This window comes from Halichoeres trimaculatus, unplaced genomic scaffold (genome assembly GCF_033239565.1).
Source record: "Halichoeres trimaculatus isolate MK-OKI-2021-1 unplaced genomic scaffold, fHalTri1.1 fHalTri1_scaffold_17, whole genome shotgun sequence".
NCBI classification, from domain to species: domain Eukaryota; kingdom Metazoa; phylum Chordata; class Actinopteri; order Labriformes; family Labridae; genus Halichoeres; species Halichoeres trimaculatus.
This window is the reverse complement of record NW_027437195.1, coordinates 9988964-10007887: the sequence shown is the minus strand read 5'-3', so window position 1 is coordinate 10007887 and position 18924 is coordinate 9988964. Positions and strand designations below refer to the sequence as shown.

The following is an 18924-nucleotide window of genomic DNA, read 5'->3' as shown; positions in this document are numbered from 1 at the left end:
GAAAGAAAGATTTTGAAAAAAAAAAAGATATATATATATATATATATATTATATATATTACAATAGATAAATAAGAAATAGAACAAAATTAAAATAAAGTTTCTATTTTTTTTGTAGTGTTATATATATATATATATGCGTTAGCCTGTCAGCGGTGCCATTAGCTCGTTCATTTTAGCATCATTCCTTTATTTAGAAAATTAAAATCGTTTTCTAAATAAAGGAATGATGCTAAAATGAACGAGCTAATGGCACCGCTGACAGTGCCATATATATATATATATATATATATATATATATATATATATATATATATATATATATATATATATATATATATATATATATATATATATATATATATATATATATATATATATTACAATAGATAAATAAGAAATAGAACAAAATTAAAATAAAGTTTCTATTTTTTTTGTAGTGTTAATATATATCAAAATATCCATAACAAACAATGGAAAAATTTAAAGGGAATACATAAACAATCAATGAAGACACAATAACTGTACAGCATCAGTTAGTCTAAGGGACTTCTACACAGAGAAAATAAATGAAATGAAGTAAGGGGAGGGGAAAGTTACTAGAATTCTTTTGAATGAGATGAAAATGTGGTCTGTTGTCTTAACTTCTTTTCCATTAAGAGAGCATAAATTGTACTCAGTTTTAAAGGCTACACAGAGTAACTCATTTGAAGGATAAACATTGTTTAACACACTTTTAAAGTGTGAATCTTTTACTTTGGGTAAGGAATGCCAGACACATCACTCTAGATTTTTTTTCCGTTGTTTTGCTTTTTTATTGATTGATTTATTTAGTCAAATTCCTGTGTAATTCTTCCCCATCTTGTCATACTGTCACACTGAAGCTGACTTCCCCTTTTGGGCGTGCCTGACACAAAGTGGCACATTTCACTTTTGTGTGGCTGCTTCTCCCTCCGATGTTCGCCTCGCTTTAAGCTGTTGGATATCCGTAGCCTATAGACATGAGTTTTTACAGCGATGCTTCCACTGAAGACATGAGCGACGAGTTAGAGACTCTGGGGTAAGATAATATTGATTATAGAGACTCAAATTAAAATAATTTTGGAAGCTTTTTTGTGCTGTGCACCTGCTGTAGAATGGAGCGAGTCCTTACTGTTACCAAACTCCGCAGCAAAATCTGCAGTTTGAAGAATTCTGACTGATCCCTGTACATACACAACTTGAATAACGTGTTTTAGTTGTATTTAGAAAAATGTAGACGTTGGGGCGAAATCGGCTTTATTTATTACCGGATAGGTTCATAATTACACTGTATTGCAGGGAATTAGCACTATACAAGGGACACTGTTAGCAGAGCTCACTCAAACAATTAGATTTATGGTTTGCTATTTTGTTTTTAGGACAACAGAGTTAGTTAATATGTTATATCACGGACCCATAAAAAAAGCAGTAGTAGACTTCTTATCTGAAGCACAGTCTCACTGTAGCATGTCTGAGTAATACTGAGGACAGTGTAGGAAGATTTTCAACCTGATAAAGAATAACTTACAGATGTGTTTAAAAGTATTAAACTCCACTTCAGCGGCTTTTGTCGTCTCCTCCTCTTTGAATCAGATTCACCTTTTAGTGCAACAAGACCAGAGGCCAGCTCAGCTGTAAAAACAGTGTGGATTGAAGGTCAACATTTGTTTTTTGATTTTAAGGCTTATGGTAGTATGCATTATGCATTGGGGTGCAATGCATTATAATTGGGGTGTGTGGACCTTTTTTATCCGCTGTACCTGAATAAGCTCCTTGTAAGAAACATAGGCAGTTCCTGTAACTCTACAGTCATGTTTTATGCTTTTGTCTTCACATTCTGTGTCTCTTTTTAACCTCAGTGTTTTTATAGTCACTTGCAGCAAAAAAAGAGAAAAAAAAAATGCAAATTGTGGACTTTCACATCCCTTCAACAGTTTCCTCTGCATCTGTCCAACAGACTGAGGTCTATTCTACAGTTCAACAAACTTCCTGCAAAGGACTGAGCTATAAATTAAAGTGATACTCAGTCAAAAGCAAGAAGTGTCGTGTATTCGTCACTGGTGGATTTGTTTTACTATCATTTTTCTGTAGAAATTTGGTTGATTGACTCAGTATTTGACTGAATTTAGTCAATGAAGCCAGCATCTCGTGTCAGCTTTTAGAAAACACTTTATGGTGCAACTCGGACATGTCATCAGTGACAAAACCCAGAGTCACCAAAGGTTTCAGGTCTGTAGGCATCAGACACCCACGCCCTAATCTCTATTTTACAGATTTTACTTTACACTGTAAGATCTGCACTCGGTGGTGGGTTGGGAGGTTGGGTTTAGATTTCAACGATAGATGTGCTCAGGTTTCTGCTTGTAGTCTGAGTAGTATCAACCAATCGTTTTTCATTTTTAAACAGGCTTTGATGTATGCAGAAAAAACAGTGTGCATGGAGAGCAAAAGCAGGTGGAACACAACCCAGGTTAATAAAATTCTGCTCTAATCGTGATCATAATCAGATGATATCCATAGCATGGCAACTATATATATATTTAAACTGTCATGGTGAGACGATGACAATAGTTTTTGAAATTGTTTTCTATCAGGGTAACCCAGCCAGGGTCCTTGACCCATCTCCAGCATTGGGCTGCACTAGCTTAGTTTAAATGTAGCATAGCTTGATTGTAATTTCCATTTCAGGAGTTCACACTCGATGATCACCTTAGATGTTGCACCAGCTGTGCTGGTTTCAACACAAGCACGAGTTACCTCATGGTAACAGGCTGTTTGTGCAAAGACAAGATCATCTGAGGGGTGAGGAGAATCAAGGAGAGATAGTTTTTTTCAGTGATGTGTCGGCAAACATGTGCTCTCCAACCGGTTAAAGCCACCAAAAACTGCACACTGTTACAATGTTTAAAAACTGTTATATTAACTACAGTTTGTTGTTGTTGGTGATGACACCACTCATATCACTTTTTTTATTTGCTTCGTAGAGTTGTTTCCATTGTATCAAAATTCTTTGTCATATCTTACATACCTGTATGCTGCTGATGGTTGATTAGTGCGATAAGCAGTTCAGGTCAGCTGTGAACTTGTTTAGACGCAACAAGGCCTAAGTGCTAACAATTGAGTTAGTGCTAAAACACCCACTGGGATAAACTTGTCACTGATTGGCCAAATGTGATGAAAAGGTGACAAAATTTTGTTATTTCTGACGTCATGGTTCATGAGTTAAGATGAGTCTTACATCTCTGTGACAGCTTACGTTTCAAACTAACTTGTTTCAATGTTTGGATTCGTGTGGACTCTAACCCCTAACTTAAGATAAAACTCATTGAGATGCTCAACAGCTGAGGGGGCTCGAGAATCTCAGGATAAGTTTTAAATAACAAGCTATTGTGTGTTCTTGAAGGTGGTACCACTATGACCTGTCCCGTCACGCTGCAGAGGCTCTTCTCTTGTCCAATGGGGCTGATGGAAGTTATCTCCTCAGGAACAGTAATGAAGGTCCGAGCTGCTTCGCCCTGTCAGTCAGGTCAGTCCTCCTGTGATATGAATAAACTCAAAATGTTCAGGTTAATATCTTTTAAGACTTTAGAGGTTTCTGGATTTTTTTGCGTGTGAAAAGTTGAAAGGTGCATGTTTTATTGTTCACACACAGGGCGAAGGACTCAGTCAAGCATTTTCATGTGACACGCAGAGACAACACGTATGTGTTTGGGTTCAATGAGTTTGCAACACTCCAGGACTTTGTCAACCACTTTGCGAACCAACCTCTGCTGGGCAGTGACACAGGTACACACTCCACATTCAGCTCAGGCGTAAGAAGTGTTCTAGTAAACCCAGGGATTGAGCCACAAGCAGCCTCAGACTGATTTAACCCCCAAATAATATTAGAAATGTTACGTTAAAGCATTACTTACAGACTTAATGTGCAGGTAGAGGTGAAGTTGTGCTCTCAGCAGCAGGTAAACATGTCTCTCTAAATTCCCCCTGCTGTTGGCTCTGGTGCTGGTGAATAAGTAATTTGCAATGAGGCTCTTTTGCATAGAAAGGAGAATTTTGTTCCGAATTGATGCATAATGTCGTGCTAAATGTATAAAACAAACAACACAGGCACACTATGACACTGTTTGCTCTGCAGTGCAGTTTGTGGTGCACTTAACTCTATGCATGCTTTGTGACTTAGAGGATGTTTTCTAACACATAAAAGTAAGGTTTGGCCTACTTCACCACAAGGCCCAGAAAGTTCACCCTCATGGTTAACTGATTTCTTCCTGATCCACATGATACATATGAGTAATACAAAATGTGAGACTTCATGATTTTATACTGCATTACTGGCTCTTGAGTTTTTAACAAAACACATCTTAATTTTCTTTTTTTAATACCCCTGTCTGTCGTGAACCAGGAACCCTCATCGTGCTGAAATGTCCATACCCATGGCGAGTGGAGGAGCCGTCTATCTATGAGTCGGTGCGAGTTCACACAGCAATACAAACGGGCCGCACAGAAAACGACCTTGTCCCGACTGCACCTTCGGTACGCCACATAGTCCACACACCTGCTGCATCAGAAACACTTTAAAGTACCTTTGTGTTTGACAGGAGGGTTTAATCCTCTCATTTCAAGCTTCAAATGATGCTAAAATTACTGTTGAAGGTCAGTTTGTCTAAACACAAACCCTGCCTTTCCAGCTGGGCACAAAAGAAGGTTACCTGGTGAAACAGGGAGCGATCGTGAAGGTAAGCGAGGACAGACTCCTTGCTGAAACTGACTCTGTTTGATTACTTTGTGGTTAGACATCTGGATTAAAATACACTGTTCCAAACTTTTTTGCAGAGCTGGAAGCAGAGGTGGTTCACACTCAACAGATATGAACTGAAATACTTCAAAGATAAAATGGTGAGTCTTCTCTCAGCTTGTGAGCCAAACATGCTAAACCTGGACCTCCCTCCTGTTTTTTATTTGAGGTCATGGGCAGTCGTTTAAGCTTCTCCCAGTCTCTGCAGAAAACAAAGAGGGGCTCTGAGCTTGCTCTGTGTTAGCTGTGGAGTGTTTCTGTTTCAGTTCGAGGAGCCTATCCGAACCCTGGACCTGAAGGCCTGCTCTGCTGTCCAGTTTGACTACTCCCAGGACCGAGTCAACTGTTTCTGGTGAGTGATGGTCAGTGAGGGACCACATCTGTTTATTTAATGCTGTGTTTAATGGTAACTGATCTCTCTGTGTTTGGTATAACTTCTTTGTGTAACTTTGAACAAACACAAAAATATCTCTCTTTCTCTCGCTAACCCTTACATTGTTTCAACAGATGTCTGTTGAACATAAGTCTTATCTGGTTCAGGTTTCTGTCAAAGGAGGTTTGTATCTACTGTAACTCACTAAATGCTGCAAATGTCTCCACTCATGGTGGGTTCAGAAGAGATCAGTCTCATTATCTTGTCTTAATGTTGAGTCATGTTTATGTTTTTGTAGAGCATCTTGAGGATGTTTGTTGTGATTTGGTGGTAAAATAGAGATTGTTAGATAATGGTAAATTGACTTTTACTTTTAGAATTATTTTGTTGTCATTCTGACCACACAAAGCATGTCGCATTTACCATGGCAGAGACTGCTACAGTAAGAGGCCATCAGCCAATCTTATTCTAACACTTTCTCACACAGCTGAACAACAGAGAAGCAACTTTTGAAAAGCAGTGTATTAGCGATGCTCACTATATGAGCAATGAATACCATCATGCATTGCGGTTCAAACAGAAGAAATGGCTGATTACATGATTAATGATTGATAAATGATTTAATGATTAATGAACATGAAACAACATCAACAACTGTCAGAGAATAACACCTAGCTCTCTGTTTAACTTTCGTACGAGCCTGTCTCACAACTTTGAGGAGAGAAACAAAGAACACGGATGTCGGCCGCTTAACCATTCATCGCGGGTGATGCATTCACTGGACCTTGTAATTCTCAAACACAGCATAAGTTCCGCGCAAATATATGGTTTATTTATTTTAAAATAATTTATATAAATGTTTCTATTATATTTGGCTGTTGCGGAAAATAAGCTAAGTATAATACGAGTTATCACTGAAATAAATACTGTTTTGCAGTGTTTGAGAAAAAAAATTACAACTGTAAATCCCCAGCCGTCCGTGAGTGACGCTAGAGTAATTACGCCACTGTCAGCGGCTGGCACGTGAGTCAGTAGTGTCTGAAATGTTGTTTTAACTTAGCTGATTGAGTGGACTCTATAGTCCACTACATCTAATTCACTATAAAGTGAGTATTGAGTAGGGAATGAGTGAATGATTTCAGACACAACCCAAGATTCTTGAAGAACAGAACATGCATAAAACACAAATTGACATTCATTTCGATGGGGGAATCCTGAAAGGCATATACATAACCAAACATTTGGGTTCAAAAAGGAGTACCCTAGGGATGTTTTGGGGGTTTTTGAAAACCAGAATATGAGCATATTCCTTTATTTCAAAAGGGTTATTGGTGTTTACATGGCTCTTGCACAGCCAGGGTATTTCTAGCATTCCGAATACGAAAGGGTTACTGACTGCATGTAAACACACCGAGTGTTTTCTATACCACTGAAACTAACTGGGGTTACTACAGCTTACACCTGGAGGAGCTCTGTGTGGTGGGGACAAAATGACTCATGACAAAGAGTGTGTGGAGGTCAGGGGATGGGGCTCTTCCCCCCCTCTGTCCCCACCTAAACTGATGCCCATGGGTCAAAAGTGCTCAGGTGGAGTGTAGTAGCCACCGTAACCTCAGAGAAATGAACATGACATTTCATCTGAAAACATTAAAACGTGGCAAAAAAAAAATCTGCGTACTGACAGAGGGTTCAACATAGACCGTACAATTAATGGACCTCGTCTCCTGAAGTCACCCGTCTGTTTCTGTCTCAGGAAATTAAGCAAATCGGCTATCGCGGCCATATTGGAAGTGGCAGGGGCTTCGCATACAGCTATAAGGTGCCCTTCAATCACGTTATCTGAGCTGTGCCTCTGATTGGGCCAAGTTAGAAAAAAAATTCATCCCCCCGCACAGTGGGGGTGCTGATAGCAAAACTAGCGACTCAGACAGGAGATGTTTTTTGAACCAGGCTGTAAAAGGGTTAATTTCTCCAGTGAAAACGTTTCTTTTGGCTTGGTGTGTTGGTGACTTCCGGTACTTCTGGAGCCAGCCTCAAGCAAACACTCAAGAAACAGCAGATTTTAGCACTTCAGCATTGTCTCATACTCTTAGACCAGAGGTTGACACTTGCTGCTTACATGTCAACGATGTCGACAGCGTTTCAGAAAAATCCCACTCTAGAGGCTGTTTTCAAAATTTTATGTTTTAGGTCAGCTAAAATGCTTTTTCCATGTTAACATGACGCTAAATCAACAACTCAATGATACTTTTACGTTTCACCCTAAAACTGTTGTCATGTAAGTGGCTCAAGTGGCATTAAATCTAGATTTGCTCTACGTACAAGTACAGCATTACCACTCAGACAAACTATGTGCAGAACTAAAGGAACACTGTTTACAGTCTTTGGGATCAGATTTTAGAAAAGAAAAGGAAATTCCTCAGCTGACCTCAAAGCAGAAGTAGAGAGAAACGAGAACATTCATAGACATGTAGTGGAAGTAAAAGTATAGTGATTTTTTTAAATGTAGTGGAGTGAAAACTATAAATTTAGCACAAAGTTTAGGTTAAGCAAAGATATTTAAAAAATCCACTGTACTGTAAAATGTGTGCCAGACAACAAGAAACAACAATCTGTGTCAGATATTTCACAACAACCTGCTGTCAGATTCAGTGGGTTTTAGTGCAGCTGAACTTCCTCATGCCTGCAAAATGTGACATTTGAGATTTTAGAAAAAGGAGAAGTCAAAGTGTTTAAACAACAGAAGGAAACAGGGGGAAGAAGCTACCACAAGCTGAGAGACAGATGTGGCTTAGAAAATGTGGGTTACAACCACTGACAACCTTTCATCTCCTACATACAGTAAAAAAAAGCTGCACACCTTTTTATCCGCAGAAAAAGGAGTGCTGGTTTAGCCTTAAACCCACTTTCTCCATGTGTTCTGTTGAAGAGCAAAATGTGTCTGCAGTTCTGTTTTATTCCTCCTGTAGGCAGTGCCAGGGGGAAGTCTGTCACTAATAAAGCTTAAAGTTGAACTCTTTAAACAGCTAAAAGAGAGCAGTGTCTGACTATTCAGTGTGAATCAATTTTCTTATAAAACATGGATAGAGTCTCTGTGACGTCACCAGTCTGTTTCTGAGACCTGAAGCAGTTGACGTATTGGAAATACTTAACTCAATCTAACTTCTTGACAACCTAACTGCAGGGAAAGAGGCGGGCCTTCAGCCTGTCAACCACATCAGCTGAATGTGGGCAAAACTCTGATCTGATCTCTTTGACTCTGAACAGATCCATAATTTAGCAGATAGATGATTCACTGTATTGATGATGTTTTTCAATATTATATTATTTTAAGTTATCTCCAACAAGTTTCCTGCAGAGTACTCTCATAGTGTTGTCAGTTGGTGGGAGTGAGGCTGAGGGCAGAAAATGTCATCTCATAACAAAACAAGTTAATGCATCTGAATCATGTAACTTTAGTCCAGATAGCTTCGTATTTGTTCTCAAAACCAGACATTACATGATATAAAAGTTCAGGTCTAGCTTTAGAGCAGAAACTTGAATTCCTCTCTTGTTAACTTTAATTCTAAGCAGCAAATAAACATCAAAACTGTCCTGGTGTCCATCTAGACAACTGTACACTACTAAATTGTGGCCAAAGAGTCTTTCTTCCTTCTTCCTCTGAGTCTCTATATCTCTCTGTGTCCAAAGTTTAGTGTTTCCTGAGAGGACGTTTTATCTCTGTGCAAAGACGGGTGTGGAAGCGGACGAGTGGATCAAGATCCTGAGGTGGAAACTGGTGAGTGCCTAACAGTGCTGGAGGACCTCCTCTTTTCAGTGCAAAGCGAAGCAAAGTGGAAATTACTAGATAACTTGCAGCACATGCATTCTGGGAAACAGTCAAAAATACCAGTGTGGTTTAAATAGAGGAAGGCATGGCAGGTGGGGAAGTTTTGATATTACAACACTTGATGAGTCAGTACTCAAGAGAATAACACATCTGTAGCACTGTCTGAGGTTTTTTTTTAGATGGATTAAAAGTGAGTAATATGTCATTTAGCTTGTGAAAAGTTGACTGTCTTATCACTGAATAACTACCATTTATACTTAAGTGATGTACAAATATTAAATTTAATTTAAACTATTTTAACTCCAAAGTCAAACAGTTATACAAAACAAAAATCAACCACACAACATAACTTAAGTCTAAGTGTATTTTTTAGAAGAAATGTGTAATTTGATGTAATGTGGGCCAAATTAAGCTGACAAGTAGAGAAATATATGGTAATTTAGGAATCTAAAAGACAAACAACCCCTGAACACTGGTAGAATATGAAGAAATCTGCCAGAGAGGGACCAAACTTCACCTGTTGAGCTTCTCATATTAAAAGATTAAGACATTTTCTGTACTTGTCAGCTTAATGTGAAGTTTAATGATATTAATGCTTGCCTCAATTTCCGTTTCTGCATAGCAACAAAAGAAACTGCTGTGACTCAGAACATAAAAATCCTGTTCTGTCAATGTGCTGCCGTCTATTAGCTGCTCAGAGAAGGACGTAACGTCTGTTTCTTCTTGATTAAAAAGCTGTACCTCAGTAAAATCCTTCCAATGATGCTGTCAGATATTTGAAATAAAAGTCTGAGCCTGCCAGAGACAAAAAACATGAGACTAATAATATTTGAGAGCAGGAACTATGGTTTAGACCATTTATGGATTCTTGCTCTGGGCTCTTCCAAAAGCTTTCCCGCTTCTCTCCTTCATTACAGCAGTGTGGGAACAATTTCTTAGGGGCCATTAACACCATGACACTTTCAGGATGAAACGCAAAAGTATTGTTGCGTTCCAGCTTCTTGTTTACACAGAAACGACGTTTTAGCTGACCTGAAACACAAACTTTTAAAAACAGCCTGTAGATTTTTTTCTTCTGCTACCACTGTTGCCGTGTAAACAACAAGCCGGCGTTTTCAGTGGAAACACTGGCATCACGCTCCGCTTCACGTGTGTATACAACAGTATACTGTTGTTATGATGGTTGCGGACTACCAGGGTGTGCCTTTGCTGCTGTATCTGCTGACTGTCTTTTAACAAAATGTGCATCTGTAGCCCCACTTCTGCTCTTAGCATTCACCAATACACCAGATGATCAGCTCAACTCTACTTCAGTGCAGATCTACCAAAAGTGGCTTCTGGACAAGACAGTTATGGTGCCGACTACAGGCCTGGTGTGCTTACTACACCACTTCAGTCCCTCTGCGTTTCCGTGTAAACAGATTTTTTTTCTCTGCATTTCTGTGTTTTGGAGTGAGACATTTTAGTGTAAACAGGGTATCATGAATTATTTCATTTCACTGCAAGGGAGAATGCACAGCTCCAACATTAAGATATGCAGATTTTATCAAAGGTGATCGATCTGGGACTCATTAGTGATTGAGAGAGGTTTAACACAACTGGGCCGTTTCCTGCAGTGAGCTGAGAGAAAGTTCACAGTTCAATCAGCGAGCAAGCGGATGTAAGGGAAACTCTGTGTTCTTTCAACTCAGCTTTAAATCTGCTGAAAAATCCTGTAAAAAGCTGCTCAACAAGTAGAAAATGCAGAGGGTCGATGTTAAATTTCTTTTCAGAATCCCCAATGTTATATAGAATATTACTTTAAAAAATATTTTTTAAAATTGACTCTTTTTATCCATTTATTTTATCCATCCAATCAGGATGAAGTCCTGTTATTTAGCGATGACGTTTGAGAACCAAAAACTCTATTTACCGGTGTCTACATGAACCATGAAACCAGAGTTTTCCAAAGTCTTTCAGAAAACATCGCTTTCAGTGACGTAAAACTGCGGTGTTATGTAGACAATAGGCCTAAAGGTATAAAAATATATGTGGTTCCCCAAGTACCCGGCTACATGTGGACATGGTCTAAGTCAGCCGAAATGAGAGTGAGACACAAGACTACAACCACTCTCCCCACATCTTCAAAAGTATTTCCACCTATTTAAGAACAAACTTTTTGTGCATGCTGCTACTTGATGGGCGTGTAACAACACTTTCTCAATTTTAACAGGAACAACTGGCACTCTATAACTTGGATTTTGATTTATTCATGTTAAGTGAAATTATCTCTGTCTCCAGTCACAGATCAGAAAAGGTCGATGAGGGCTGGTGAGTGGACCAGGACCCTGGCTTCTCCCTCATAGAGGACATCACGTCAACCAGATGAACAATAAGAAACATTTCTACAGAGCAAGCTCGAGCAGGATAACACTCTGGCATTTTCCACACACACACTGAGTGTGCCACTTCAGGCTGGCGGATGGATGTGACTCTTATTTGCTTTATGATATATTTATTTTATACAGAGAGGTTTTTTTTCATGTGTCTCATGTCAGCTGTCTTACAAAAAGTCTCTAACAGGAAATTATTTTTCTGTCTGAGAATTTTTTCTTTTCACTTCCAGCAGAGAGAGATCAATTTTTCAGAAGTGTTGTAAACTTGTGTCAGTAAACAACTTGTTTTTCCTTACTGTCGTTTGATGCCTTCATAAAAAGTGAAAATTGTTCAGAGAAATACTGAAGAGAAGGGTTTATATTGGATGTGCCTAAAGCGCTGAAATGAATCATCTTCTAAACGTGTACATTTACAGTTTGTGTCAAAAAAAACTCAAAGCCTAGCTAGCCACATCTCACTAAATTATATTTAGACTGTGCATGGACTACTTGGATAGAGCTACAGATGTACATTCTGCAGAAACTCAACAACTCCTACAGCAGGCGTCTTTAAAAGAGCATATTTTTCATAATGTGAAAATGTGAGAGTTCAAAAAACACATTAAAGGACATAAGCCTAGATCAAAGTTATGAAATGGCACAGAGAAGACAAAAATGGTGCATGAGAAATAGTTCAGAATGCAGGATCAGAAATATTTGGGTTTAAAAAATTTGTTTACAGGTCAAAATTGTCTGAAAATTAAAAAGAATCCTGATCAAATCCAGATCTTGATCCTGGCTAAAAAATAATTCCTGACATGTTTTTCCCATATCGCCCTTTAATGAAGAACATTTTCCTTGGTCAGAAGCAGAGTTTGTGATGTATACATAACATTTAACACTGCAGAAAACTGACCACTGATCATCTGGTATCAAGAGAGGATTCAGGGACAGGTGAGGTTTGATTTTATCAGTCTGTGATGATGGCACAAGTATGTTAGAGCACACTGCTGCTTGTTCTTGGTTATTTTCACAAAATCAAATTTGGCCTGAAAAGAACGTGCAATTTTAGTTTTTTCCCTGGATGTTACGTATAAAATGCAAATGTTAAACCTTCAAATTCATCATGGGTAAAGATCTCAAAAATCAACTAAATCAAGAAGCTGTCTGAACTTTCAATTTACCATCTGATGCTGTTATCTAACTTGTTTAACCTGAAAGGCAGCATTTTCTGTGGTTTATCAAAACCAGAAAGATGTCAACAGCTGCTGCTTCAGCCCATCCTCTTCCTCATGTCTTCCTGTTGTAGACTTTTTAAAGTTTCCAAATGGAACAGCACAAGAATCTCAAACTCACTGAAGTGTATGCCCCATTTTTGCTTCATGATTAAACAGCTTTATAAGAAAACAAACAAAACTGGCTTACCTGGAAATCTGGAAGCATTGACAATTAGGATAAGAAACAGTTTCTGCACATTTTGAAAAAAAAATTGAAAACTTTTAAGACCTTTCTTGGACCCTTAAAGAGAAAAAACAACATTATTTCTGCAGCAGAAAATGGCACACTTGTAGCATTATGATGAATGTACTGTATGTGGAGGTGTGTCTGTCACAAGCTGTTGCAAATTTCGTTTATCACATGCATGAGAAAATCCACCAATAAAAAAAAATACATTTGGTTTTCTGGACAGAATAACTTCTTATTCATGGTAACATTAAGATCTGTAATAAACTTTGTGTCTTAAAACTTCAAAATCTAATTGAGTTTTTTTTTATGACTATTTGAGGGAACCCCTGTAAAAGAAAGCAGTTGACTGAGTATTGGGGACATCCGAACCCAAAAATCAGAGAAGACGGCTGCCACATCCACCCAGCAGCACTTTGCACCTGCTTTGTCCTGGATCATGTGTGTTTAATTTTTGTCTGTACACAGTGACACATCAGAGAATGCGGATTTAGTTCATGTGAAGCTATATATGAAGAAATCCTCTCCTAAGCCCTTTTTCGCACATGCAGAGCGCTAAAGAAAATGTACAGTTCTTTTCTGGGTAGGCACCAAGCTTACAAATTTTCTTCATCAACTCTTATCTGGACTTTGTTGGGTCTGTGTGAAGTCAGGGTTAATTGATGTGTTGTCTCATGTTTTTATCATGTTTACTGCTGGCGTGTTTACTTTTAAAATGTCCTCAGACACAATGAACTGACAGAAACTGTGTCAGCCTTTTCTTCCAAATCAAACCCAGGTATAATGCCCAGCTGTGAGGTGTATAATGGGTAAGTTCCTGAAAAAATCAGGGCCAGTCTGACCTGTGTCACATGTATGTGCATTTCAGTCATATGCCCTAGAAGGTTAACCCTCAAGCTAGCAGCCTGGGTTTGAATCCCCACTTCCTCTTATACTCGCTGTCTTCTCTAAATGAAGACTGGAAAAATAACAACAACAAGTATTTGGGCACAAATGTCTTAAATGTATACACCACCAATTTAAGAGTGCAAACTTTATTTTTACTTCACAAACCTTTTCTTATCTGCACTCTTAAGTTTGTCACACAGAAATCTCTCAAAAATCCTTTTCTAATGAAAACTATTTAGACAAAGATAAACGGGGATAAGAAAGGACAACCACTTTAGGTGCTGAAAATGAAACATTTATTCAGACTACTGGACATTTGATTCAACATATAAACTCTGTCTTAGCCATGGAAACGATGAAAAAGAGAAGCTCAACATAAACTGGCAGAAAGGAAAGTCAACAGAGGAAAAAAATCAGAGTACAGGACAGTTTCATCATGATGGAAACAGCTGAGATGATACCTATTACTGGGAGGAGTAGGCGGGTTTCCCCACAGGACTTGAATGCACCATAACTGACAGGGAGAGATTCAGTGTGATCCGCGTGTTACTGCTGTGAATCCTGGTCAGGATCCATCGGGGTCTATGTCACCTCCACCACCTGCCTCAGCTCCTCTATTAGAGGAGCCAGCTCCTTCTCCAGACTCATGATGAGGCCTGAGAACAAACACGGTGAGGAGCTGTGAGTACATTGCTCAAACACATACTGTTTTTTTTTTTTTTTTTTTTTGTGTGTGTGTGTGTGTGTGTGTGTGTGTATGTGTGTTTTGTTTTAGTGTATATGTTGTTTCTGGTGTTTCCACAGCCAGCCTCAAGTGGACACTAGAGGAACTGCAGATTTTAGCACTCCTGCAAAGGATTCATATTCTAAGATCAGATGCTGCTGCTTGGTTACAGATAAGTGGTGCTGTTCAAAGCTCCTCTGAGTGAATATTGACATTTCCTGACCAAAACTTAAGACATCTGTAAACATTTTTAAGATGTATTTCAAAAATCTGATTTATAAAAATAACAATAATAATAACAAATTCATCTCCAGATTAGTGAGTGCATCTGTCTGTAGGAATATTTCTGCATCTGAGGAGAGCTTACCTGTGTTAGCGTTGCTGCTGGCAATGAAGCTGATAACCAAAGGTAACCGGTTGAACTGCACAATCTATTCAACGCAAGGAAATGACAGATATGTTAGGACTAAAGCAATAAATAGGTATTAAATGAAAGTCTTTGCGTTCTGATGTCATGAAACCAATTTTTTTTCTCACTTTTTCAGCCTAAAAAATTTGCATTTTTTACACATTCTGTGCATTCAGGAGGCTCAAACTTCTGATGTTGCTTAATGGGATCATCGTGCAGCAGGTGTCTCACCTGGTAGGTGTTGTAGTAGCAGATGATGCTCTTGTTCTTGGACAGACCCAGCTTGCTGCCCTGATCTGTGGCCAGAGCAAAAGTGGACAGGAAGCCTGGTCTCAGAGCGTGGACTGGGGCGTTGTCATTGGCAACTGTGTGTGGAAAAAAAGGAGCAATAATCATATAAACTAATACTGACACCTTAAAATGTTGATTTACATGACTATGTCAGAAAAGATTGCCCACTGTCAAGAAAAAACAGACTGATCACAATCTGATATCATACAGCTCTGATCATACAACATACCACCACAGCATTTTAGCATGATGACTGAGTGCCATGCTTTCCACGAATTCACTGCAATTAATTTCAATCAATGACAGAGCAGGCTGCACAAGTGCCTCTGAGTATACCAACCCCTGCTTCAAACCTCTAGCTGAGTAGCTGCTTTTCTGGGTAGGGTGTGCATGTGTTGATTCACTCTTTCTCCCACCTGCAGTCTAAAACTACACATTTGGTTTATTGCTCGCTCTGAACTGTCCGTGTAATGTGAGAATGTGCACGACTGGTTGTCTGTCTCTGCATGTTGTCTCTAATAGGCTGGCGAGCTGTCCAGAGTGTACCCTGCAGCTCTGAGTGGGAAAGCAGTGCAGATGGATAACGATAAGCCTGATCCCTCATTTGTCAGTTTTTAACCATCAGAAACATCTACCAATTTAATTTAATCAACACCCTATTAGCCTCTTTGACCCCCAACAGCATTTTATGCAGCCACTTGCTATTTAATTGCATATGTAATAAGTTTGTCCATTCTGTGCAACTGTAAAAACAAGGTGCATGGTTCAAGTTGCTGTGGAAGGCAACCTGCTGCTACTGTGATTATAAAAGGAGTGTATTAAGCTAACAAATCATAATAAATTTTCCTTTCTGCAGATTAAAAAATATTTTAAGAATAAGAATTACTATTTTAGGAATATTAGAATTAGTTTCTACCAAGTCTGTTCTCATATACATACTGTTAAGTACTGGCCACTGCGCCCTTAATCATAACTCACATCCCATTCAGAATGACTACAATTTAACTTTTTTCCCCTCCATTTCATGAAGCTCTTTTTTATTTACTTGCCTTCCGTTTTAATCAAGTTTAAACTTTTCAACGTTCATTTCTTACCTTTAATAACTGGAACACCATCTCTGTCTGTCACTACAATAGCATGAAGTCCTTCAACACTGAATGAGAGAGATGGTACATTTTCAAATGATTCAACAACATATATTAATATTTACATTTCAAACTGTGACATGTAACACAGCTTAATGCATTTTGCATTTAATCACACACCTTTGTAGCTGTTTGTAGAGGTATCTCTTCAAATCCTGCACAGGGAAAACATTTACATAAACAAGCAAAAATGACTTACTCTTCTTCATTAAACATGTAAACAGAAGAACAGTATATTAATTGTGACAGAATCACTATATGGCACTATGTGGAATTGTCATTATTGTGTTTCCCCTCTTGAATAACCGTCACGTGACAGCAGCTCATCAGCTTTGACTTCTGTAAGTTCACCAACTTTGTGATTTTTCCAATAAATAAACTTAAATTTCGATGTTTTCTCGCAGCCGTATTTGGCCGAATGTCTTTACATACTATAGAGAGTTTAATATTGCTTTTACTTTGTTCTAGAAGTACAGAAAAATACGTCTTAAGATCAACTCAGCAGAAAACAGACTGTATTTTGGTGAGACTTGAGTAAATAAGAGTAGCACAGGGCCATACTCACATCTGCCATTGCGTTCACACAGTCCTCGTCTTACATACACCACTTTGCAACTGTGAAAAGAAGTTTATTAGTTAATTATCACCCACTTTGACTGTATCTAAACAAAACTTTCAGTACTTTAGAGTGAATAACAACATGCTAACTCGAAAGCTAATGGGAAGCTAACTAATATTACAGCTACTTCCGTAAAAAATACAAACGTAACTAACAACGTAATCTTAATTCCGGTAACAAATCAATAGGAAATAACGAACTAATATTCAAATTATAAAAGCTGTTGTGTAAACATACCTTCTTTGAGTATTTACTTATTGACTTGACATGTAACAGCTACATACTAGAGAGAGGCACAGGCAGAAATCACATGATACAGTTAAAGAGACGTTCACGATCGTCAGGACAACGCGACTTCGTGCCACAGCGCCGCTGGCGTTATGTACAGCATTACGTTTCTATCATAGACTATTTAGTTACGTTTATGGCATACCCACCGACACTGTGAGAAAAGTAGGGATTTTTCTGAGGAGCCGGAAAATCAGCCTTTACCCCGTCTAAATTTAAAACCACTGGCTGGTAAATCTGACCTATAAACATTCATTAAAACTATAATTTATTTTAACTACACTATTATCAAAATAAAATAAACCTTTGAATAGCATTAGACCATCCTAGTAAAGTTATTATCACAATCATTATTATTATTATTATCATTATTATTATTATTATTATTATTATTATTATTATTATTATTATTATTATTATTATTATTATTATTATTACCAATATTATTGTTTCTCAGATTAAAACAATGTTAGTTTCACTTTCACTGTTTAAACCACAGTGATCTGCGATTGCATGTTACTTTTTATGATTCGTATAAAAATGAAATGTGAAATCCAATCGGATGAAATCACAAGCTACAGTTTTAATTAACAAAGCTGGCTCCATGCTGACCAACTGAAACACTCTGGTGTCAAACTTAGTGGAGCTCAACTTAAATAAATTATTATAACACAATAATCTAGATTTTGTTGTTAGTAATATAGAGAATAATGATATATTGTCGTGGTTGTTCCACCATAGTTTTATGTTGAGACGATTATTATAATACTTGAACCATTTAGCTTTATTTCTACACTATGTGCTTTTACTTTTACTTTTTTTTTTTTTTTTTCTTTAATATATTATTCTTTTCTTAGTAGCTACATGTCTGTTCAGGTTCTTTTCGGCTACTCAATGATAGCCAATTTTCCCACGTTTCCTGAATCTAGCATTAGAGTCACCAGAATGGATACCTTCAGGTGCTCTTCAGATTTCTGAGCTACAAAAAAGTATTTGACTGTGATGCTTCTACTAGTTTTCTGGTGTACAATGGCGAAACAACACAAAATAAATGAGTGATATTGGTTAGTTACTTTCAAACTTTAACCAGCCTAGTTAACTGTAAGCAAACAGTTAATTTTTTGCCACATTTGGCACTATCCTCATGTGTGAAGAAAACAAAACAACTTCTAAAATCTGATACAGTGTGACACTAGTTGACATCTTGTCAAGCAAATAAATAGGGGATGGAGCACACAAGGGGTTTATAAATAAGACTTCAGAGCTTTTCTCCGATATGCAAGCCAAGGTAAAATAATGGCTTATGTTAATAATTTACCTTTAATTTGACCTCCACATTTTGCTGCTCAGAGGCATTTCAATTGACATCTCTTTTATTCTTCAATCAACATGTATACACACACACACACACACACACACACACACACACACACACACACACACACACACACACACACACACACACACACACACACACACACACACACACACACACACACACACACACACACACAAAAATCATTTTATTTTTATAACAGGAAACAGGAGTTATAGCATTGTACTGAGACACTGGCTCCAGCTACAGTGTGTTTGCACATTATTTGTATGTAAAAACTAAGCATAGACAGTAACATTGCAGTTATTCATAGAAAAAAAGAGGCCCAGAGCAGTTGTCATTTCCCTGAGACAAGATCTAAATATAGACGGTTATTAATAGATCATCCT

The 18924-nt window shown here is 38.0% G+C and overlaps 2 protein-coding genes across 3 annotated transcripts; one reads left to right on the top strand and one right to left on the bottom strand.

Moving 5' to 3' along the window:
• The first annotated feature begins 923 nt into the window (after positions 1 to 923).
• On the top strand, positions 924 to 13021 carry dapp1 (dual adaptor of phosphotyrosine and 3-phosphoinositides). 2 transcript variants are annotated; one of them, XR_012599759.1, is made up of 9 exons: positions 924 to 1059; positions 3424 to 3546; positions 3673 to 3806; positions 4423 to 4553; positions 4709 to 4756; positions 4854 to 4916; positions 5082 to 5167; positions 8884 to 8966; positions 11298 to 13021. XR_012599759.1 is itself a non-coding variant. In XM_074691284.1 (9 exons), exons 1-9 carry the CDS (start codon positions 1001 to 1003, stop codon positions 11319 to 11321), a joined length of 756 nt encoding a protein of 251 aa, XP_074547385.1. In that variant the 5' UTR covers positions 924 to 1000; the 3' UTR covers positions 11322 to 13021. The 2 variants fall into 2 exon arrangements, 1 of the variants encoding a protein (XP_074547385.1); XM_074691284.1 differs by having other exon boundaries at positions 8879 to 8966.
• A 970-nt stretch (positions 13022 to 13991) lies between these two features.
• On the bottom strand, positions 13992 to 17263 carry lamtor3 (late endosomal/lysosomal adaptor, MAPK and MTOR activator 3). The gene is made up of 7 exons (XM_074692356.1): positions 17149 to 17263; positions 16858 to 16907; positions 16413 to 16447; positions 16242 to 16300; positions 15088 to 15221; positions 14815 to 14878; positions 13992 to 14379 (listed from the first exon to the last, which is right to left on the bottom strand). The coding sequence occupies exons 2-7, from the start codon at positions 16864 to 16866 to the stop codon at positions 14306 to 14308; spliced, it is 375 nt and encodes a 124-aa protein (XP_074548457.1). The 5' UTR covers positions 16867 to 16907; positions 17149 to 17263; the 3' UTR covers positions 13992 to 14305.
• Between the last annotated feature and the right edge of the window lie 1661 nt (positions 17264 to 18924).

What these genes read in the sequence shown, in the direction of transcription:
- dapp1 (XM_074691284.1), top strand. Translation starts at nt 1,001, where the DNA reads ATGAGTTTTTACAGCGATGCTTCCACTGAAGACATGAGCGACGAGTTA. An exon ending in AACAGGGAGCGATCGTGAAG is followed by an intron (nt 4,757 to 4,853) that starts GTAAGCGAGGAC and finishes ACTTTTTTGCAG; the next exon opens with AGCTGGAAGCAGAGGTGGTT. An exon ending in AGATCCTGAGGTGGAAACTG is followed by an intron (nt 8,967 to 11,297) that starts GTGAGTGCCTAA and finishes CTCTGTCTCCAG; the next exon opens with TCACAGATCAGAAAAGGTCG.
- lamtor3 (XM_074692356.1), bottom strand. An exon ending in CTCTACAAACAGCTACAAAG is followed by an intron (nt 16,301 to 16,412) that starts GTGTGTGATTAA and finishes TCTCTCATTCAG; the next exon opens with TGTTGAAGGACTTCATGCTA. An exon ending in TGGTGTTCCAGTTATTAAAG is followed by an intron (nt 15,222 to 16,241) that starts GTAAGAAATGAA and finishes TTCCACACACAG; the next exon opens with TTGCCAATGACAACGCCCCA.